Source organism: Dendroctonus ponderosae, unplaced genomic scaffold (genome assembly GCF_020466585.1).
Source record: "Dendroctonus ponderosae isolate FM_Combo_2020 unplaced genomic scaffold, Dpon_F_20191213v2 Dpon_F_20191213_1, whole genome shotgun sequence".
In the NCBI taxonomy this organism is placed as follows: domain Eukaryota; kingdom Metazoa; phylum Arthropoda; class Insecta; order Coleoptera; family Curculionidae; genus Dendroctonus; species Dendroctonus ponderosae.
The window spans coordinates 46,915,172-46,937,889 of record NW_026017110.1 but is presented as its reverse complement, the minus strand read 5'-3'; the positions used below and the strand labels follow the sequence as shown (position 1 = coordinate 46,937,889).

The window sequence follows — 22,718 nt, the reverse complement described above, 5'->3', positions numbered from 1 at the left end:
AAGTGAAGTGACAGGAGCGACCAAGTGCAGAAGAAGTTAAACCCGCGAGTCGGAAACGCGTGTTTTCCGTGTGTTATTGTTATCGTTTGTGAAGTTGACATTAACTTTAGAAGTTAGTTTGTTCCTGTTCCGTAGTTAAAGTTGTATCGAGTGGAATAAAAGTTGTAAGCTGAAAAAAGAGTTTAATACTCGGCCATCCACGGTACAATATTATTAATTAATTTGAGCCAACGGCTTCATGCCTGTTTTAAGACCCGCTTTAATTTGAATTTCGTCATTTTGCTCGAAAGTTAGAAATGTGCCTGAAATTATTTTATGCATAAAAAGTGCGCACTTTATTTTATGCGAGAATTACAGCTTTGCAGCTCGACTGCTTCTCTAAATATCACCCAAAGGCTAACAGCGGTTTTAAGAATATGCATTAATCTTGCCTTCCTTCATTTTGCATACACTAGAAATATTTCTAAAATTATGTTTTATATGAAAAAGGGCTCATTTGAAGGCTCTATTCCTCAGTGTTGGGCAAAAATTTATTTTTATTAAAAAAATAAAAAATCACCGTTTTATTTAACTTAATCAAAAAAATCATGATTTTTTTTATTTTTTTTTAAATCAATTGATAAATCCGCTTAATTAGCTGTTTTAAAGTCATTACAATTGTTGCCGAGAAGATTCAAGCTAAGTTGAACCGTTTTCGCACGTTGCCCGGCGTACTCTATAAATGCCGTCGCCTTTCTTCGGTCTTATTTATTTCCTCACAAAATTTCAAGATAGGCTAATGTTGAAAAGTGTAGATTTTTGTGTTTGTGTAATAATAATAAGTCAGTTTGAAAAGAACGCAATGGCTGGAAGAAAAGAAGACAGTATTTGGCAGTTTCACATCAAAACCACCTCTTCTAATAAGTCAGGATGCAGAGCAACTTGCAAACAGTGTAAGAAAGAGGTTCAAGGCATAGTACAAAGACATAGAGGTAAAAAAAAGTAAGAGTAAAAAAATATATATATAAAGTATCAAACATAGGACTGAAGCATGCAGCGCAAGAGTACTTGAGCCTTCTGAAGCCTATTGCTGTTGCTCTAGATATACTCTAGAAGAAAAATGCCACAATATCTGATGCCGTAGAGCAGTGGAAACTTTTGCAAGATAAGTTTGAAGAATCTCAAAATTTCTCCTTACAGAAAGTACAGAAGTTTCAACATCGCTGTAAGCAAGCTCTTACACCTTATCACTTTATTGCTCACATGTTAAGCCCGGAGAAACAAAACTACGCTTTAACTCCTGTAGAGAAGAATCAGTGAGCTTCATGGAATCTCGGGATTGTTCCCACTAGTTATTAAATTCAACGCTCGCTGCAGTCCTTTCAAATAAATTATGTTTTCTGATGAGGTGCAAAAAAATATGAACGGACTTCAGTGGTGGCTATCACAGAGAGATGACCCGGAAATTGGAAAACACTTGTCCACTATAAAACAGTTTCTTTGTGCAACTGCATCTTCTGCGTCTGTCGAAAGGATGTTCAGCACATTCGGATATCAGGAACAGATTGGGAATCGAAAAAGGAGGGAAATTAGTGTTCCTCTTCAGACTTTATAACGAAAATGAAGAGAAAGAGAAGTGATTTCCGGTTTCAGTATTATTGAGTTTACCATTAATACCGTTTAATTTTTAACTTCACATGTACCGTTTTCTATTTGGATTTTCATTTCTTAGAATTATTTGTGTTCTGTTTTATATTTTTTGAGTGGAAATATAAAGTTTCTTGACAAAATGAACTTTGATTTGAATCGTGATTTCTTTCCAAAAAACTCAGGTGATTTAAATCATGATTGAAATCACTTGAAAAAAATCAAGCCAACCCTGCTATTTCTCCATCAGTATTAGAGATTTACCGCTGAACCGGTTCCCTAAATATGAGCCTAAAACTAACCGCGGTTATCAAAACACGAAACGATTTCGGATTTTGGCATTTTGCGAAAAACCTAGCAACACGTTTAGAATTATATTTTATGTGCAAAAGAGCGCAATTTAGTGCTCTATCCCTCAATAGCAACTAGAGCTTTACTCCTCAAACGGTTCTCTAAATATGAGCCAAAAACTAACAGCGGTTTTTCAAACCCGCGGTAATTTCGGATTTTTGTATGTCGCGTGAAAACCAGCAACATCTTTACATTGCTGTTTGATATGAAAAGTGCGCTTTTAAAGCTCTATCCTAAGGTGAAATCTAGAACTTTACCCCGCTCAACCGGTTCTCTAAATTTGAGCCAAATACTAGCAGGGGAGTTCGAAACCCGTGGTAATTTCGGATTTTTGCATTTTGCGAGAAAACTAGAACCATTTCTATAACGATGAAATTCTGCTTTTCATATGAAAAGGGGCGCATTTTAAGGCTCTATCCCTCGATAATAACTAGAGCTTTACTCCTCAAACGGTTGCTCCAAATATGAGCCAAAAACCAACCGCGATTATTACGGATTTTTGTATGTTGCGTGAGAACCAGAAACCTTTTTACATTGATGTTTTATATAAAAATGGGCGCATTTTAAGGTTCTATCCGTCGATAGCAACTAAAGGTTTTCTCCTCAAACAGTTCTCTAAATATGAGTCAAAAACTAACCGCGGTTATTACGGATTTTTGCATGTTGCGTGAGAACCAGAAACATTTTTACATTGATGTTTTATATAGAAATGGGCGCATTTTAGGGCTCTATCCTTAGATGAAAACCAGAACTTTACCCCTCAACCGGTTCTCGAAATTAGAGCCATAGACTAGCAGCGGAGTTCGAAACCCGTGGTAATTTCGGTTTTTTGCATTTTTGCAAGAGAAGACTAGAAGCCATTTCTGTAATGATGTGTTATATGAAAAAGGGCACATTTTAAGGCTCTATCCTTCGATAATAACTAGAGCGTTGCAGGTCTAGCGGTTCTCTCAGTATGAGCCAAAAACTAACAGCGATTTTTCTAACAGCAAAAACTAACAGAAATTTCGGATTTTAGCATTTTGCGTGAAAACTACAAATATTTCTAAATTGATGTTTTATATGAAAACGGAAAAAGGGCGCATTTTAAGGCTCTATCCTTCGATAATAACTAGAGCGTTGCGGCTCTATCGGTTCTCTCCATATGGGCCAAAAACTAACAGCTGTTTTCAATATACGCATAAATTTCGGATTTTTGCATTTTGCGAGAAAATTACAAGCATTTCTAGAATGATGTTTTATATGAAAAAGGGCGCATTTTAAGGCTCTGTCCCTCGATAACATCTAGAGCTTTACCGTTCCATCGGTTCTGCGGCTGTTTTTCTTAACAATATTGTCGTTTAATTACGATTTATGAAAACTGAATTACTCTTTAGCTGTCCTCTAACCATCCAGCCTAAATTATTTTTTTGTATATTTTGTATGTTTTTTTCAGGCCTATTGTACTGACGCTACCCTGATGTTGAAAATCAAGGACCTTATAATGCTGTTTTGTACCACTTTGCACAATTATGGCTATTTCGTCAAGCCGATATGGGAATTAGTGCAAGAGCTTCGCGATCATTATACTGAAGTGCTCATGCAGCGTTGGGTGCAGATATTTAGGGAGATTCTGTCCAAGGAGGACTTTCAGCCCATAATCGTCAGTTATATCCAGTTTCCTGTTTAGAAGATTTAACATTAACTGCCGATTAAATAATTGCAGGTGCACGATGAAGAAGAGTACGAGCAAATATTGCAGACGTTCCCCTGCGACGTAGATCTGCCTGATGATGTTGTTTATCCCTACGCATTTCCCTTCTCCAGTATGGTCCCCAAAGTCTATCAGCAAGTGAAGGAGTTTATTTATGCCTGCCTGAAATTCGCCGAAGATCTAAACCTCACGTAAGCCTGTTCAGTTTGTAGTTGAAAAAGCTGAATTGACTGAATTGTAGGCAAATCGAAGTCGATGAAATGATTCGCAAATCCATGAACCTGCTTCTAACCCGAACGTTCAATGGCTGTTTGTCTTCCTCGTTTAGAAGTCCGCATATTAATTTGCAGAAAATTACGCAAATCATCATCGATACTGGCTATTTGGAAGACGCTAATGTGTATCTGGACGAATTCATATCGAATATAACTGGGTGAGTAAATTAACGGCAGAGGAAGAAGGAAATTTTCAAGTTTTTAATGTCGTTTAATTTAGTTTGATAATATAAAAAGTTTGCGCTTCTGATCAGCTTTTGTTTGTCCGAAGCAAATTTATCTATTTAGTCCTCATATTAAATAAATAAAAATATTAATGAATGCCTTTGGATGCATCGGCGAGTTAAACGGTTAAAAGTAGGCGATCTTTTTCAAACGTGTTTATGGAAAAAACTTGGTGTCCCTTAAGGGTTTAGGACTGCTCTCTGGTTTTTCACTATGATAAGCTTAACGGCAGTTGGAAAAATTTGCGCTTTGGGAGCGTTTGGGAGATACAAACATGGCTTCATGCATCGAATCTGAAGAAAACTGACAATGTTCTTGAAATTTATCTTTTTAGAGAAGAAACTAGGAATATCGTCTCTAGTTCGATGCACGGCCAGCACGCAATGTTCAGAGTGGCCAGAGAAGACGCTGTGCGACAAATCTGCGAGAAATTGAAGCAAAAACTGAACGAATTTCTGGAACTGGAAAGCTACGATTGGAACTTGGTCGAACCCAGAGGGCACGCTTCCAGTTTCATATCCGATATCATCTCCTACTTGCAGACAACTTTTCATAGTTTCACAGACTTGCCGGTAAGTTCTTTGATGGCATCAGTTTCCTTTCGATGAGAGTCGTTTTGGCCTCCAGCCGGAAGTGGCTCTGGTCGCCTGTCGAACTGCCTGCGCTCATATTGCGGATTCCATGCTCAACATGCTGATGAACGAGGAAATCAAGCAAATCTCCATGGGCGCATTGAATCAACTGAATCTGGATCTATTGCAATGTGAACGTAAGAGCTTGTGCCATTTTCTAACAATTTCCACGTGGAATTGTCCCCGTAGAATTCGCTGCCTCCGAACCAGTGAAAGGGCTGCAAGAGGATGAATTGCTGAAATACTTTGAAAACTTGCGCGAACTCCTTGACCTGCTGATTTCGTGGGATTGGCCCACTTATTTCCACGATTACGCTCAGGACACCAGCAGGTACAAGAACGTTCGCCCGGAAATTGCGATCGTTCTTCTTGAAAAGTAAGCAAATCGGATCGACGATTCTGTCTGATTGGAACATTTAACTTTTTAAGGCTGAAAGAAGGAGACAAGAAGAACATATTCACGGTGCTGAACAAAAACGAGCGCGACAAGAAGAAGCTGCTGGAAACCGTGCTGAAGCAGCTGAGACAGTTGGCAGTAAAGTAAGTTTAAAAATATTTATTAAGTTTTGTTTATATTGCGTTCCCGGTGTGTAATTAAAAGTCTACTGTTGGAAAGCAAACTTATTTTATTTTGCTTGATTGAAACTAAAAGTGAGTAAGTACATATAACCTCCAACAAAAACAAATACATATCATTTACATTTTATAAACATGTACGTTGAAACGTTATAAAATTACTATGTATTTATATTTGACATTCTTTACGCTAGTTTATGTACACGAGAATAATAATAATAATAAACTACTTGGTAATTGTAATATCACGAAAAAATACGCCTACATTGGTATACAGTCTTTATAAAATATGAAGTAGTTTTTAGGGTGAATTTTAGTATCGATCGCCAGTGTTGACTAATCGGCTTGCGCATTGTCGAGCCGCCAACATCTCGGAAATCCCACGGTTTTTCTGGATTATTGAAAATTGCCAGGACCTTTCCTTGCCTCAGCGTATCATAACGTAGCCGCTGCTCTAAATTATGCCTGTTCAATCTCCAAATGTTTGGACGACCTAAATCAGTGATATCTTTCAACGAAAGTCCTCTCAAGCGAAGCATGAACACTTTCAGATACATCCCGCGGGACCATTGAACGAATTTCTATTCAGTTCAATCGAACGACGACGGTAGTAAAGTGGCGCCCTAAAAAGCTGTCTTGTTTTTACATTTACGAAGACTAGAATCGTATGTTTGCACACCCAGTAAACCCATGTTCGTGGCGAACTCACCTGTAATTTGCGACTAACATACTTAATGAACTAAAACAATTTTTAAACATACCTAACCTGCAGTGATTAAACTTAAATTTAACTTTAAAATTAACACGAAACAGTGAATTAATAGTCCGCGAGATTATCATCGACTGGCGACAACAATGTTATATTATTTGTATAGCGAAATGTTTAATGGAAGCTTACTCTTGATGAGGGGAGGCCAAGCTTGGGCTAGTTTCACCGATGTCACTTTCCAACACTAACGATGGCTTTGTTGACTCGTTTTCGCTGTGTATCCACACTCGTTTATCTTCAAATTAAATTAACCACCAATCAATCTCCCTAACTAAGCAAGCGTTGATTTATCACTTTCTTACCTTGCGATGGAAACTGTCTCGCTTTGCTCTCCTCGACCCTCTTCCATAAGCTGGCAATTTTACTCGTAACTTGCTTCTTAGCGCATCCATTCGAAGCCACACTGACATTGCTTTGCGACCTCTGGGCCAGACTGGGAATGCCTGATCTTTTCCCCAGAGCCCCATTCGCCGCTTTCGGCTCATTTTTCAAGCTGTGAGTTGAAGAAGAGGCCTGCAGTTTCTTCACAGGTTCTCGACTATCCGCACTGGTCGATCTATGAAGCGAAAGGGTGGCTCGTTAAAATACCACAATAGGAATTGGGTGTGTTTAGTACCTGTTGTATAACCGTGTGTTTTTATTCGTCCTGTCGGCGCTCAGGGACTTGGCTGGAATATTTGATTTTTCGCTGGGGATGTTGTTGTTGTTTAAGGGGGTTTTGCTCGGAACTGCTCGGGCTATTTGCCTCCCGAAAGACGGAATTTTGGATGGAGGAGTTGGCATACTGCCGAAAATAATCGCATTAGTCTATATATACAGAGTGTCAATTTTAAAACTTCCCACCCTTAATATCTTGTTTTCTCACAAACTGTTTGTTGGGTATTTCGCCACAAAAATGTTGGCCTTTAAGAAAGACAGAATTTCCTCACGTCTTGACAGAATTTCCTCACGTCAGATTGATAAACAGTGCTCTTATCTCGCAATAATAACGAATTATTTATCAAAAAGTAATCAAGAACTATCGCCTAGAGAGTATCTTTATGACTAGATATGATAGCACCACAAAAAGCCGGCCAAGTTATTGCTTTAATCGAAAATGGGCTTAGTTAGCGAGCTGTTGCTAGACAATTGGATATGACACGCGCAGCGGTACGTATAGTGTACAAACGTTATGAGGAGACTGGATCCTTTCATAGGCGACCTGGACCAGGCAGAAGGCAATTTACAACCGCTTTATGACCGCTTTATTGTGTCAACATTAAGAAATCGTCACTTTAATGCCGTTAAAGTGCAACGACAGCTCCGTGAGGCGCGAGGAGTGGCTATTTGTCAGTGGACAGTAAGACGAAGACTGCAGGAAAATAACCTGAGCCCTAAAACACCTGCAATTGGTCCAAAACTTACTCCAGCTCATCGGGAAGCACGCCTGCGTTTTGCAGGGGATCATCTGAATTGGACATTAGAACAATAGGATCTGCTCTGTTCTCAGATGAGACCAGAATATGTCTCCATGGGCGCCACTGAAGAAGGAAAGTGTACCGAAGACCAAGAGAGCGATTTGCAGATTGCTGCTTTGAAGAGTGGAGTCCTTATGGAGGTGGTTCCTATATGATCTGGGGTGCAATTTCTATAGGAGCACGAACCGACCCTGAGTTCACTCGCAGGGGCGTCGAACTGACAGATCTCCAACCAATAGAAACACTTTCGTATCATCGTATTAACGGATGCATGGGACATGGGCTTTAAGCATGATTCATCAAAACGGCGAACAATTATATGATTAAATAATAATGTTTACTTTGTAGTTCGGTGTCTCGTTTTCTCGAAAAGGTGTTTAGTTTGCTACCGACAGTGAATCGCGCTCTCAGGTAAGGAATACCTTATGGCAAGTGCGGTAGTTTGTGAACTTCTTGAGGATTAATGGGTAGAAGATGGAGCGCTAGCTTGCAGAAAGCTGGGATGAATGGTCTAATCTATAAATATTTAGCTTGAACTCAGTTTTCCGGCAAGCATCTGAAGTTTTATCGATTCTTTATATTTCTCTCTCTTTGCTTTGCTGCTTTCAAATAAGCTTGGCTTTGGACAGATTTCATCAACTGACTCGTAAGGCTTGGATCTTTCGTAGTTAATGTTTAAACTTTGGGAATATTTTGGGCGGCATTGTATTTTTGAATTATGCTTATCGGAAGCCTTTCTCTAAAGAACCGCTTCAGATATGCAAATATGGGTTCCAGTTTCTAAAAGTCAAGAGTTTTAGTGTTGCCTGTTTTTTTTAATTGCGAAATCGACTGAAACATGACGCCGCCTTTTTCGACGTTGCTCCAGAACCATTTGAGCCACAAAGCTCGTTTATATCACTGGATAAATAATTGAAAACTCGATTCAGTTACAACAACGTGCGTAAGTAAATTCTGGTAGATTTGTCACAAAGTCACATGAAATTTGAATATGATTCATTTTGTTTGCAAGTTTACGCCAACATTTCATTTAAAAAAGCGCATTCTACAATATTTCAAGTTTCTACTGGCTTTTCTTTGGAAATTGCCATTTCTTACTGAAGTGTGCAGTTGCGTAAACATTACTGTTATTCAACTAGAATTTTGCGCGTCGTTTGAACATATCGTTGTTAGGGCTATTTATTTTCTCTTTTCGCACTGCTGTTTTTTGGTCCATTCGCTTTAAATCCCCCTTTTTGCTTACCTTGATGAAGCCTTTGGCGAATTACTGGGCGATGATTCGTCTTTGGTGAAAGTGCCTTGGCGCTCCAAAGGCGGCGTTCCTTTAGGAGAGTGCTTCGGGCTGTTGCCTCCACTCCGATTGGGGCTGCTTTTCGTATATCCATAACCGCTGGACTTCACCTGGCTGGGCATTGGGGGCCTGATTGAGGGCGAGGATTTAGCGCGCGTAGTCGTCACGTTCTTCATGGCGTTGCCTGCAAAAACTTCATTAGTCCACCCCGTAAAAATTGCTGCCTGTGAACCGTCCACACCTGATTTTATAGTGGAGGTCACGTTTTTGACCAAACTGGAAACCGCCATGGTTTTAGCCGGCTTGATGGTCTTTGGCCCCACTTTGTTTACCGCGTTCGCCTTCGAATACAACATCTTCCTTCGCCCGCGGATTCCTTTGGGCTGCTCCTCAGGCTCTGGCTCTTCTGTGGCTATGGGTTTCACTATTTTGGACTTAGCCGGTTTCGATTCCTCTTCTTCAGATTCCGGCGGCGAATTGATCAAAGTCTCATCCGGTAGTGAAGGCTCTTCGCATGTTGGTTGTTCCTGAAAATTTATGTTTTTCGCATTTTCATATGTTGCCAGTTGGGAAACTTACGTCAACAGCAGTCGGTAACGATTCTTCAACGCATGGCCTGACGGTTTCAGCAGCCACAACGGGCACCTCCGGCTTATTCGAAGTCCAACTTTTGTGATATGTGTTGTAGTTGACCGCAACTCCAGAATTGTGCTCTGAATCGTCATCGTTCGAAAGCAAGCTGAGCGTCTCAAAGTCCAGCATTTCGTCTTGGAGGCATTTGCTGTCTCGGATGTTTTTCAGCACCAGATTGGCCTCTTTCTCAACCAGAGCGTGAATGTCGTTGCTTTCGCATGGCGGCGAACCGGTTGAAAGCTCTGGAGAGCCGAAACTGCTTTCGCTCACTGTTTGTGTTCTGAATCTAAGGGAAAAAATGTAGAAGAAAGGATATTGGAGTTTATACAGGGTGGTGCCACCAAAACGGAAAGAACGCAACGTTAGTTTGTGTGTTCTTCACATTCTATAGGCCTTTCTATGACTTTTCTATTAAGGGAATTAATACACTCGATTTATATGTGTGTCTTGCTTTATCTAATAAAAATGCTCTTATTTCTCAATAAAAAAGAATTCTTTATCAAAACGATCGTTGCTTGAAAATGTCCGAAATTCTGATCTAGAACAAGTAGCAACTTGAAACTTCCAGCGGGTATGAAGGACACATGGATTTGCAAATTCGGAAAATTTCCTTAAAATCGCGCAGCAATTGAAATTTTCGCAGCTGTGAAAACTCAAGTCAAATAATGGAGGCTGCCCGCAAGTACAAGCTTTTGCCTAAAAATTCTTAACTTCTTATGGAAAACATCCAGAAACATGCAAATTTGGCAACTGATAGAAGACAACTTAGTCTGAAAATCTTGAAAAAAATACATTTAAATTGCAACAAGGTCTAATTTTAGTAACCAAGTAAAAGTTGGGCTAAAAATGAACGTTTTGAAGCAAATAATACATAGAGGTTTCCCGAAAGTACACGCTTTTGCCTAAAAATTCTTAAGTTCTTCTAGAAAACATCCATAAACATGCAAATTTGGCAACTGATAGAAGACAACTTAGTCTGAAAATCTTGAAAAAATTTAATTTAAATCGCAACAAGTTCTGATTTTTGCAACCAAATAAAAGTTGGCCTAAAATGAACATTTTCAAGCAAATAATATAGAGGTTTCCCGCAAGTACACGCTTTTGCCTACAAATTCTTAACTTCTTATGGAAAACATCCAGAAACATGCAAATTTGGCAACTGATAAGACACCTTAGTCTGAAAATCCTGAAAAAATACATTTAAATCGCAACAAGTTCTGATTTTTGGCGGTTGGGCTAAAAATTAACGTTTTGAAGCTTTGAAGGCGTCAAACACATAATAAACGTTTCCACACAGGTGCGCCTAAAAATTCACAACTTCGGATTGAAAACTCACAGAAATATGTATGATTTTTTAAAACTTTTATAACTTCTAGACGACATCTTAATTTAAATCTTCTGCAAATTCCTTTCAAATCGCACCAAATAGTAATAGTCTCCACATACTGGCTTAAAGCAACCTGAACTTTCAATCTAGAGCAAGTAACAACTTGGAATTTTCGAAGTGTATAGAAGATAATTATTGAGTCTAAAGCTGTTGATGGTTTCGCTCAAATTCCAGTACAATTGATTTTTTTCTAGCTTTGAAGACGCAACCGAAATAATAAATTTACACACAAGTGTACGCTCTCGCCTAAAAATGCATAACTTCATATTGAACACACAAAAATGGAGCTGAAAGTGTCTAAAACCGAACCGAGCCGAGCCTCTTGAGATTAAAAAGCTTCACATTTTCTGCGCGTTTTATCAAATATTGAAGTTTTCACTTGTCTTACTTCAGGAGTTTGCAATTTTTGAAAATGAGCTTGAAAGTGTCGAACCGCGTGTGTGTACAAAATGCGACACAAATCGCAAGAATTGCGGATTCATTCAACACAATAAATTTAGTGGGAAAACATACCGTTCCTTGTTTTCCAGTCTTTTCTGCATGAAATTCTTGCGTATGCTCAGCTTGCTTCTGGTTGGACTGGGACTGGCACTGGACGCCCTAGAATCAGGTGATTGGTCGACTTTCGCAACATGAACACTGGATTCGTCCAAAACGCGAGTCTCAAATCGGGCCCGATCCATTTTCCTTCGCTCCTTCGGCGTGATTTTCCCTGACTTAACCGTATAGGTAAGAGAGTCGAAACCTTCAGTCTTATCGTGCGAAGTTTGGTAATCGTCAATCAGATTTTCGTCGCCACCAGAACTTTTTTCTTCCGCTGCTGTTCGTTCTTTGGTTTCCATTTCGATGGACTCTTGCATCACTTTTTCGGCAGCCACCACATAGGTTTTGTATCTGGAACAAAATAATTTTTTTCAATCGTTTCATCTACACATACAGGGTGTCTCAAAGTCAGCGTCCATTAGAATATTTCGGGAAGTAATGCGATTTGAGTCCTGCAAATTTGTGTAATGGCTCTTTTCAGGTGTAATAACAGCGACTTTATGCGACGTCTGGTTATACCGGCAGTTGTTTCAAACTTCCTAATTTTAAATGGAACACCCTGTATAATGTTTTTGCTTGTGTTAGTTTCTTCATTTCCAATAACTATGATTAAAAGTTTTTCTACCCCACTCTATCCGTTTCTGAGCAAAATGTAGTTTTTCTCAACATTTTATCATTAACAGGGTGTCGCCTAAAATTGAATATATTTTCAAAGATGAAAGAGTGAAACTAAAAATCTCAGTTGCAAAGTTAAATATTATTGTGCTCGATAATGAATTATCCGAAAATGTTACGCGTATTTCTCTTATTACTGTCATCAAGTGGAAAGTTTAAATTCAGCAAAAGCAACATAATATTAATGTTGGCATTGTGAACAAAATTCCAGGGCATTTGAGATCAACGCCCCGAATATTCGAAAACATTATTGTTGGGAAATGAGTAAATAAGATATATTTGTCTCTCCTGCCAACCACATAAGTTAGTATAGGGGGCGATGTGACAATTAGTTTTTTATTTTAAGTTGTATTTGTTTCTAGTAACTAAGGAAATTGAGAAAGCAAATAAGACGTGGGTAGAAATAACGTTCTGAGCAATATACATTTTAATTTTGCCGACAATCGGGTTTTAATTTGTCGGTTGGGTGCATTCATATACTTAAGTCGGTGTTGGGAGTGCCATCTCAGATAGGGACGCGCACGAAGAAGAAAATAATACAAAAATACAGTCCACTTAAACCAATCATCGACAATTATGTTTTTTGGTGGATGTTTTTCTTTTAATAACTCTCTTAATCTTGGTCCCATTTGGATTATTAAAACTGGGTTGTAAAGAGCACAATCTTCTGTAAAACCCGCTTTTGAGGCAATTCAAATCGGTTAAGAAACGTAACGTCGAGCAAAATGTTTTCCTATTTTACACGTAAGGCAAACTTGAGAGTGATTTAAGTGCCAAACAAGCATTTTCAGACACGAAAATGGCATTTTCTTTAAACAAAAAAACTGCGTTGATGTTCCCTAAAAATGACTGAGAAACTAAACTCGGTTAGAAAACTGGAAAGTCAAAGTCAAGACTTTTTAAGTCAAAAATATGTTGAATTTTATACTATGTAAACGCCAGATGCATTTAAATGTCGAAAACTATTTAGATTTAATTAATTCCTTTAGGTAAACTTTAGATGCATTTGAGCGCTAATAATGCATTTTTGGAGAAGAACATCAAAAAATTTTATTGAAAATTGTACGAAAGTCGTGAATCTGAATTCTTGGAGAAAAAAATATTTGCGCCCGCTTACTTCAAAATTCGCATCTTCCAAATTCAATCATGCAGGAAGTTGAGTCTGTCACCATCTCTAGTGGACACTTGATCCGATACACGTGGAAAGTTTCAGAAAAATCCACCCTGAACCTGATTTTTGTCAGCTTTGTAAATGTGACTCACAAAATTGATGGTGTCAGTGAATTGCGCCCACTTACTTAAAAATTCCCATCTCCCACACTAAAGCACACAGGCATTTGGGTGTTTTATTTAAAACAAGTAGATTTGAGACAACTTCTGGTATAACCGGAAGTCGCAAAATGTTGCTGTTATTTCATTTGAGAAGAACGTCTCCGAAAACCCCATTATGCCATTATGACAATATTTCCCGAAATATTCTAATAGCCGCTGACCGTGAGACACCCTGTCTACGCCTCTCTGGCGTGCCGGACCGCAGAGAGGCCTTTATTTAAGCTTTGCGAGGCCCGGGCCTTAAGGGCAGAAAAATGTGATTTTTTAAAAATATTCAGAGTTCATGAGCCCCGGGGCTACAGCCCCTCGGTTAGTGCGCCCCTGGATCGCTCAAGAAATTTCATCCTAATATACTTATTTAATGAATGGTTCTTACCGATCCCTTGCCAGGTTTCGTCTTTGTTTGGTCATCATGCTTTTACTCAACGACTTGCTGGTCCTTTTCGGGGTGGTTTCAGCGCTACTGAAGTCTGAATGAATGGGAGTCAGACTGTTGGCATCACTGAACTCCGTCGGGTCCAACTTGAATATTTTCAAATGTTTCTTCCTGCTGATTAATGCTGTTTGATCTGCACACTTACCGGCAAAGTGCTGTCGTCTGGCACGTGAGTTAAACAGTCCTCGAACGTGCTGGTTTCCGTTCCGATAATCTCCGTCGCGACATCCGCTAGAGAATTGCACATATCGGTGATATCGTTGAATATTGAAGGCGGATTGATCATTTCCAGGTCCGCAGTTGATTGGGCGAACTGCTGCTTGACGTTGAATATGGGGTGTGGATTGCAGCTGGCGGCTTTTTCCATTGGATTGTTGATGTCCGCGCCTTCTAAAGGCAAACTCGCCACGCTTATGATGCTGCTTTCCATATCGCCCAGGTTTTGCATCTCGGAGGGCGGATTCGTTCCCTCAATATTCCCCAGGCTGTTGTTGTAGAGGCTTTCCAGACTAAAAAAGGCATGGAAATAATCTTTTCAGTTCTTTAGGGGTTTTCAAGTCAATACCTGGAGCCCTGATTCAACGAGTTGCTCAACGCCCGTTTGACCAACAGACTGCTGGGGAGCGATTTCTTCCTAAACACCGCCTTCGGACTCTTTGGTTGGCCTTTCTCAAACCCAGTAACGCTGCCGGTTAGTGAGTTGAGCTGCGAAGGTGGCATTATCGAGTCCAAGTCCAAGTCCAAGGATTTAGCGCTGGCAATGCTTTGCGACAATTCTGCCTCCTCTTTGAACACCTGGAATTGATTGCTCATTTGTGAATAATATACGATAAGTAATCCCACAAGGCACACGGTTGTTGAAAACCCAACTTACCGTCACCATTTTGTTGGCTTCAATGGCAATAAGCGTGCTCTCAGTCATAGTGTTGGTGTTCACCGACGAGAAATCGTTGCTGATTCCTTCATCGGCTCGGTCAGCGCCATCCACCACATCCACATTGCCGGAATCGCTATCGAAAGTGATGACATTGGGGGCGCTGCCCGATATGGTGGGAAAGGTAAGTTCAGTTTGCGAAGAGTCCTCGTTCCATGTGCTGTCGTCGTTGATGGACACTGTTGAATTTTCCTGCTGTCGCTCAACTTCATTGCCCTTTTCCTTGTTCAGTTGACTGGCTTGGCTCACAAGTTTCGCAGTAAACCTAGGAGAATCACTAAATATTAAATTAAAGTTTCCAAACAAATATTTCCAATCTACTTCGCTGCTCGTCCGAATAAAAGCAAATATTACCTATCAAGGGACTCGATCATCGCATCAGGATCCAGCATACGATTATCAACCAACGTCCCCGATTCCTCGCAGCTCCTGTTGAAAACGTTGTTCAGATTGGCGCAATTGTCGGAACTCGAAAAGGTAAAGTCGTTTTCGAAGCTGGCCTCCAAAAACTGACTGCCTGATTTGCTAGATCCACTCTTCGTTTGATCTACTCGTTGGAACAAAGCTTAGTGAGTGAGTCAAACTTGGTTAAAAATGCTCGTTTTTACCGGTCGAAGGTGTCTCTTCTGTAGCTGAGATGCTGGCTGGTAAGGTATCTGATGCTGGTTGGATCTCTGGTTTCACGTCCTCTAACTGTTTGACCGAATGATCCGTCGTTTGGCGATCGGAGCTGCCGCATTTCTCTGTGGCGCTCCGATCTTGTGCGACACCTACATAAAATGAACCTGGCCTGTTAGTTTCAATGGATGTTTCCAAGGAAGGAAAGGAAAATTATTGTTGTGGCTATTTTTGATTAAAAGAGACGGAGAAACCTGGGACATTTTAAGGAAATTAGAGGATTCCAGTTCCAAACCCGTTATCAGAACGGACTGTTTTAAAGTAGATAAGTTCTATGTGGTTGGGGCGGATTCATGCTTTCAGAACCTTGCTGTTGGGCAATTCGCCTGAACATTTTTGTCTATTAAAAATACAGAAATTCCTCACTACTTCTAAGTTTCTCAACAAAATCAGCGTTACACTGACTAGCTTGGAACTGGATAAATTCTGTCTGTTGAGAGCGAATTGATTTCTGTTCGGAGCGTTATTTAAAGCAATTCGTTCTCGGTTAGTGGCTGGATTTGCAAAAAAAATCAGTGCGTGAGGCAAAGTTTCTACAGGGTGGCGAATAAAACACTGCAAACTTGGTGCAAGTTGCGCGTGTTCTCAGTTGGGTAAAAACGATTTTTCGTTGGACTTAAAAATCTTTGGCTTTGGATTTTTTAGTCTTGCAGTGATAGTTATATTCTCTTGAACCCGCTTCCAAAATATCAAGCTTATGTTGAAGCCCGAACTTTAGTGGACCTACGAAAATAATAATTCAATATAGCGGGTTGCACAAATAAACGAAATATTTGAAAATAAACTTCACTTAGTTGAAAATCCACAATAATAACATATTTCGGGGGCGATTTTCACCTGGCTATTTTTGTGCAACCCTGTTATTGAATTTTTTTAACTCAGAACGCATTCGCACAGATTCGAAAACAGAAACTAAATCGCTCTAAGCAATCAGAATTTATACACTTCCAAAGCTGGCTTAGATGATTTCGTTGGAGAGATTATTACAGATTGAAAAATAATGCTCTTATTAGTATACATATAGAGAGTAAGTAAGTATATAAGAATAAAGAACGAAACATTTATCAAAAGGTAATTAAAACGGCATACTTAAGTTCACGCTGTAAAAGAAAAATTATAATTAGTAAACCAACAGTTTAGAAAAGTTACCTAAAAATAGTATGTTTTTCATTTTTGAGCAAATTGTCAATTTTTTTATTTAGACAAATCTCAAAAACAGGGAAATAAAATTCATTAATAATTTTGACGAAATAATTTTTTTTAAACAACTAAATTTGAGTACAGTCCAGTCAAAGTAAAAAAATTGACAATTAGTAAATTTTCAATTGTTATGAGCGGTTTCTTACACATTTGTATTAATTCAACCTTATTAGACAATTTATTAATATACTCTTTTTAGGTATAGTTTGAAAACGATAGTAGAATTCCTATCGAAACGTCAACGTTAACTTGCCTAATTAATTTTTTTGTTAATTGCAATTTTTCTCGTACAGCTTGAGCCTACAGCTACCTACCTTTTGATTAAAAAAATCCTTTTTTTTGTGAAATAAACACGCACTTTTTATCAATCTGTAACAGTAGACGTGAGGAAATTTTGTCTTTTGAAAGCGAAGTATTTTTACTTTAAAAGTATGGTTTTTGAAGACTGAAGGTGCTACCGGGAACGTTGACTTACTTTTTTCTACGTCTGCTACCTGGATTGACATTTTGGGACGTTGCTCGTTTGCTAGCAGCGGCGTTACCGCTGTGCTCTCGGCAACAGACGCAGCATTCGCGTTTTTTGACCTGAGAATCACACAAAACACCCTTAGTTTTCCAGCCTTATAGATTTATTGTGCCAAATCAATTACCTACTAATCGGGTCCGTTCCTCTCGGCAATTCGCTCCTTTCATGGCGCCTTTCAACGTTGGAAACTGATCTAGCTGCTATGCCTGAAATTGAGCAATCGGTTAAGCTGCTTTGTTATCCAACAGTTTTTATTAGTGCAATTTTAAGCACGCATGAGCGTGCCTTAAAGCCCTGTTAACACAAATACTATACAAATATATTTTTTTCTACAAACGCATTAAAAATTTAAATGAGTGTTTCTATCTGGAATATATTTTGCCCATTGCCATATGAAGTCAGATCTGTTCGATTTACCAATAATTTCGTTACGACCATTGTTGCCCTCTTTGCTTGCAAACTATTATCAAATTAAAAATTTGTGATTTTACTGAAAAAGTGCAATTGAACAAATTATGCTCCAAGAACGATCACATGCCCTGCCCAAGAAAGCCCGAGACAAGATATAAAAAGTTTTTGCACTTGTTAAGAAAACGCGTCTCTGGGTCTGGATATTCCCGTCTTTCTGCTCTAATTTCTCCATGAAAAAGGCAATGTTACATATTAACAGCAAATGAGGATATTTCTACTCCTTGAAAAAATCACAATGAAGCAGAAAAGAAAAAAAGTAATTTTCCGTCGCTTAGCAGAAGACAAAATAAATAATTTCAGTTCCAATAAATGAATAAAACAAAAATAACAAGCGTGTCCGGGAAATTAAAAAAATACACACGTTACCGAAACACAATCCGAACCGGGCTAATGATGGGTGCAAACTGCAGGATCCTAAGAATATCAATATATCCACGTTCATCAGAAGCTGTGAGTGCATGCAATCCATCAGCGAATGCAAGAATATTATTATTTGTTTGCTAAAGCCAAGAAAAGTCCCTTTAATTTGAATTTTCGGACGCAAAAAAATCTTCATTTGATTGCAGTGAAAATATAAAAAGCTCTTTAAAATCACGTAGTGATCAATTACTCTAGTTAAAAGTAGCTTGATTTTAACACGGCGTGCGTTAAAACGTTCATTGGTGTTAAAAGTAAATTTTTTAATGCGTTTGTAGAATTTGTTTGGCGATTTCTCTTAGTTTAAAATGTTTTTTTTTACCTAAAACATCTCTTGGTATCCGTGGCCGGTTAAATGCTTGATCGTCCCGCAATGCACTGTACATTCCAATGTTCATACATTCTTGTAATAATGCGCGTTCTTCTTCGGTGGAGCTAACTGAAGAGAACGAATGCCTACTTTGTTTGTCGCGAATGGGCGCCCTGTTATCTATAAACAAGTCATTATCTAAATAAAGTACAAACAATAAAAGAGTTTGTATTTGTTGTACTTACCTGAACCTAACGGTGCCCTGCTCGGGCCTGCGGTATCGTATTCCTTCCTCATGCCCACATTATGCTGCCTAACGGCTCTGCAATGAAACATCAGGGTTTTAATGAAATGGACTAAAAAAGGCAAACAGACGACGAACATTTTGAAGTTGAATAATATGTGAATATCGTTGGCACATGATTGGGACGAATGGGATTAGATAAAAAGTTGATTAAGATAATAATTCATTCGCGCATTAATTGCCAGGATGCGGTAAAACCGTTAGCTACCAGGTGATTCAAATAGACTATTCGAAACTTACGGTGTAACGCCAGCGACACTTCCATCCACAGTTAAATCGCTTAAACTGGAGCGCAAGGAGAATTGAGCCGGACTGTCCTCCTCTTGATACTTAGCGAGTTCGTCCTTCATTGTGGAGAAATACGCGGGCAACGACATTTCCCTGCGTTCTCTCATCACCTTAGCTTCCCGTCCAACAAATCGCCTCGCTCTATTATCGATCTTTTGATGTTCCAGACCTTGCCGATTATGGGAATAACTTTGGGGCGGTTTTAAGGATTCACCGGATTTGCGTGCCAACTTCTGGTCGCCCCTTAATTGATTGCTCTGTTTAATTGGCTGCGACGGCCGCCTTGGCAAAACTCCACTGGAATTTACTCTGAGTTGATCCGAAGGGGCTGAAAGCGATTTTTTAAAAAACTAACCGAAAACCAATAAGAAATTAGCCACCTTGAATTCGTGATTTTGGTTGCGGCATGCCTGTAGCAATATATCCATCCAACAGGTAATCTTCTGTATTAAAACTGCTTATCGAATCGTTGGAAAGATATTCGAATTTATTTTTCTGCGGAATGGAACGGTGGACGGATTTTGCGCGTGAATTAGAGCCTGAAACTACCATATTCGTGAAAGTTTTCTGAAAAATATGGGTAAGAGATTAGAAATTAACCTTGCGGCTTGGGACGGGACGTGCTCCCTTGAATGCATTCGTATAAAACTTTTTTTTGGTTTAAAGACGAGCTACTGCAAGAGTCGTCTGAGAAATAACCGCCTTTGCTTCTACGATCACTGCGAGTTGGCTGGCTTTGCATGTCCGGCTTATGCTCTAAAATGTGAACTGGTGATCTTGAAATGAACGAGTAAAGGCTCCGAAACAACATTACCTTTCAAGGGTTCCCTCCCTTGAGGCATCGCGGTTTCGACGGTTCCATGTAAAAGCCGCTGTTCTTCTAAAGTCAAATTCCTGGCAGAATCGCCTGAGAAATAAAGGCCCCTGCTTTTACGAGCAGTATCAATCTGTTGGTTCTGCACATTCACTTTATGCTCTAAAATCGTGTGAAATGTAGCTGAATATCGGCCGGATAAATTGCAACCAAGTGGTTGACTACGACAAAATTTACCTTTAAGTGGCTGTTTGCTTTGAGGTACCAGTGCCCGTTCCAGAGCCAAACTACTGGAAATGTCTTCTGGGAAATAACCGCCTCTGCTTTTACATTCGATCGAAATTGGTTGACTTCTCACGTTCAAATTATGCTCTAAAATATTACGAAATGCCGCTAAAGTCTTTAGACTGTTTGCTGTATATTCCCTGGTGATTTGCGTTATCTCCTCAAATGCGATAGTTTATTTCGTGCAAAACTTACCATTTAATGGATATATTATTCTTTCACGTGCCCCTATCTCAATGCAATCTTCCAAAAGTAGTTCCAGCTCTGTCGTCAAACTGCTACCAGAATCGTCTGAAATATCACCAGCAGCTTTGGCTTTGTTACCAACAGGAATCGGCAGGGTACTTAATTTCGAATACGCTTAAAAAACAACAAACACTCATGGTTTTAACATGTCTAGAAATATCCAATTTGAACAATTGTATCTTAAGTAAAATGCCCCAGATCGGACGATTTTATACACTAAAGTAGGAGTTCCATCTGCTAGCTTACCTTGTGGTTGCCGAGGCATTTGCTTGAGCAGATTTCCATCGGGATTTTGGGGCAAAACGATATCTTGCTTCATTTTCGGGCACGTTTCAGTCGCAAAACATGTCGCTGAAGGCACATCATTGACTGAAACAAACCGACAATCTTGTAGAGCAAATCTTTAGCAAGCAAAATTAGTGAACTGGACTAAAATGCGCAATAAAGAGGCGTCTTAAAACCCACTACTTCACATAAATTGTCATAATAAAATGCAAAATTTACAAAACTTTCGAAAACACACCTCGTTTTTGCTGAGTTGGAGGCGCAGACAGGCTGCCTTCAACGCATGATTCTAGAATCAATTCCTGCTCTGTAATCAAGCTGCTTCCGGTATCGTCAGACAGGTCACCACGTTTGTTTCGGTGGTCTTTGGAAATCGACGCATTACTCAAAGGGGGGCGAAATCCAGAAACTAAATATTCTGCGTTACAAAATGCCTTTTTAAACAACAGAAGATAAATTGAAACCTACATTGCGACTCCCCTACTTTGATGCATTCCTGCAGAAGCCTTTCAGTATCTGAATCGTCTGATGAAATATCCGATTTGCTTTTTTTATCGCCGATGCTCAAACTTGAATGGAAGCCTGCAACAAGGACATTTGAGGGTTTAGTCTCTAACTTGTATTTACACAGATAAACAAATCATTGCTTGTCATGGTAAACATATCAAAAGGGTTTTTTCGTCGCAGTTTTGATAACTTTGCACCCATGATCGTAAATATCTTCATATTGATGATATATTAGGATTAGGTCATTTAGGCACTTAATTTTCATGCAATGCATTCTTATACCGTTGGAAAAGGAGAATAAGGCTGGCTTACATTAGAGATGAGCTAAAACGTGATTTTCAAATCACTGTTATAACTGTGAATGTGATTTTACTTGTGGTTGCCGTTTTCGTGATATCGCAGCGCCATAAGGTGATGGGCAATTGTGCGTCACTTGCAGAAACAATTTTAAAACATTTGTAATTCATATTTTTTAAATAAATAACCTTATTTAGATACACAATAAATAAAATTTTATGCTTAAAATACAAATGATTTTAAGGACACTAAAAATAACAGCCTCTGCAACTAGCAACTGGCTACACATTTTGTAAACCCATGTACTCTAAAAGTTCTAAAAACATTCTTGAAAAAAATTAAAATAGAAACAAAAAAGTATTGTTTTACACAGAACGAATAGCGGATGTAGCTCTTAATTCTGTGTGAACAAGCTATATTCGATTTGAATTTTTGATCTGAAAAAAAACTTTATTTGAGTGAAAATAGGTACTAAAATACTACTTCGCTACTCTTCGCCAAAATTTTCAGAATGTATTGATATTGTGAGATGTTGCATTCCATGTGCCGTTTCAAATTCGATGTACTTGTTTTGTAAGATAATTTTGCTTTGCATAAATTGCATTTTGCAAAATTATCATCTAATCCAGAAAATAAATGCCAAAAAAAATAATTTTCCACATGTGCAACATTTGATCACTACACGCAACTCGCAATAGTAGCGTTAGCAGTGAAAATATAAGTCGCTCTTTAATATCACGTTTTAGATCACAGTTTGTAATTGCTATTTATTAAGCGATGTGAAAAAATCACAGGTAGTGGTTCAACTCTAGTTTGCATTATCTTAACATTCGCGTCGCGATTAACTTAGGCAAAATGTGGCTTAAGCCCTTTTAAGCATAAGAAAGTGCATTAATATACCTTTAAGTATTGGCTTGGGCATGGTCGATTCAATGCATTCCTCCAACAGCTTCTCACTGCCTGAATCCTCTGAAATCTCTCCGGACTTTGTTCTGTTGTCTTGGCAGGTGAGAACACTGTTCAAACTCGAATGATAACCTGAAAAAGAGCACAATTAATCGATCGCTAAAGCATTAACTTTTAACCCGAAAAACATACTGCGAAATTCAGTCTTAGGTTTGGGCATGACCGATTCGATGCACTCTTGTTGAAGCTTCTCAGTGTCCTCGGATAAGATGCTGGAATCATCTGAAAAGTTACCAGCCTTGCTTTTGTTGTTTTGAGGAACGGCCAGAGAGCTCGAGTGAAAGTCTGG

At 39.1% G+C, this 22,718-nt stretch overlaps 2 protein-coding genes across 10 annotated transcripts in view; one reads left to right on the top strand and one right to left on the bottom strand.

Annotated features, from left to right (window-relative positions):
* The window catches only part of LOC109540689 (exocyst complex component 6-like), a 7,836-nt gene extending 2,419 nt beyond the window's left edge, over nt 1–5,417 (top strand). For all 3 annotated transcript variants that reach the window (XM_048664695.1, XM_048664688.1, XM_048664685.1), the window contains 7 exons: nt 3,413–3,619; nt 3,683–3,861; nt 3,912–4,103; nt 4,505–4,742; nt 4,798–4,939; nt 4,992–5,178; nt 5,232–5,417. In XM_048664695.1, the coding sequence (XP_048520652.1) occupies nt 3,413–3,619; nt 3,683–3,861; nt 3,912–4,103; nt 4,505–4,742; nt 4,798–4,939; nt 4,992–5,178; nt 5,232–5,346 (1,260 nt within the window). In that variant the 3' untranslated portion in view covers nt 5,347–5,417. The remainder of the gene's footprint in view (nt 1–3,412; nt 3,620–3,682; nt 3,862–3,911; nt 4,104–4,504; nt 4,743–4,797; nt 4,940–4,991; nt 5,179–5,231) is intronic.
* LOC109540693 (adenomatous polyposis coli homolog) overlaps nt 5,411–22,718 on the bottom strand; it is a 31,459-nt gene continuing 14,151 nt past the window's right edge. For 5 of the 7 annotated variants that reach the window (XM_048664656.1, XM_048664662.1, XM_048664658.1 and 2 more), the window contains 28 exons: nt 22,562–22,714; nt 22,364–22,501; nt 21,128–21,241; nt 20,898–21,068; nt 20,621–20,743; nt 20,324–20,488; nt 20,081–20,215; nt 19,844–20,005; nt 19,630–19,785; nt 19,410–19,574; nt 18,982–19,357; nt 18,683–18,759; nt 18,450–18,617; nt 17,364–17,445; nt 17,189–17,298; nt 15,444–15,620; nt 15,190–15,382; nt 14,776–15,112; nt 14,467–14,696; nt 14,047–14,410; nt 13,842–13,987; nt 11,429–11,809; nt 9,475–9,814; nt 9,137–9,422; nt 8,848–9,079; nt 6,764–6,931; nt 6,450–6,703; nt 5,411–6,382 (listed from right to left, as the gene is read on the bottom strand). In XM_048664656.1, coding sequence (XP_048520613.1) covers nt 6,273–6,382; nt 6,450–6,703; nt 6,764–6,931; nt 8,848–9,079; nt 9,137–9,422; nt 9,475–9,814; nt 11,429–11,809; nt 13,842–13,987; nt 14,047–14,410; nt 14,467–14,696; nt 14,776–15,112; nt 15,190–15,382; nt 15,444–15,620; nt 17,189–17,298; nt 17,364–17,445; nt 18,450–18,617; nt 18,683–18,759; nt 18,982–19,357; nt 19,410–19,574; nt 19,630–19,785; nt 19,844–20,005; nt 20,081–20,215; nt 20,324–20,488; nt 20,621–20,743; nt 20,898–21,068; nt 21,128–21,241; nt 22,364–22,501; nt 22,562–22,714 — 5,513 coding nt within the window. In that variant the 3' untranslated portion in view covers nt 5,411–6,272. The remainder of the gene's footprint in view (nt 6,383–6,449; nt 6,704–6,763; nt 6,932–8,847; nt 9,080–9,136; nt 9,423–9,474; nt 9,815–11,428; nt 11,810–13,841; nt 13,988–14,046; nt 14,411–14,466; nt 14,697–14,775; nt 15,113–15,189; nt 15,383–15,443; nt 15,621–17,188; nt 17,299–17,363; nt 17,446–18,449; nt 18,618–18,682; nt 18,760–18,981; nt 19,358–19,409; nt 19,575–19,629; nt 19,786–19,843; nt 20,006–20,080; nt 20,216–20,323; nt 20,489–20,620; nt 20,744–20,897; nt 21,069–21,127; nt 21,242–22,363; nt 22,502–22,561; nt 22,715–22,718) is intronic. The other 2 variants (XM_048664659.1, XM_048664668.1) reach the window with 2 other exon arrangements.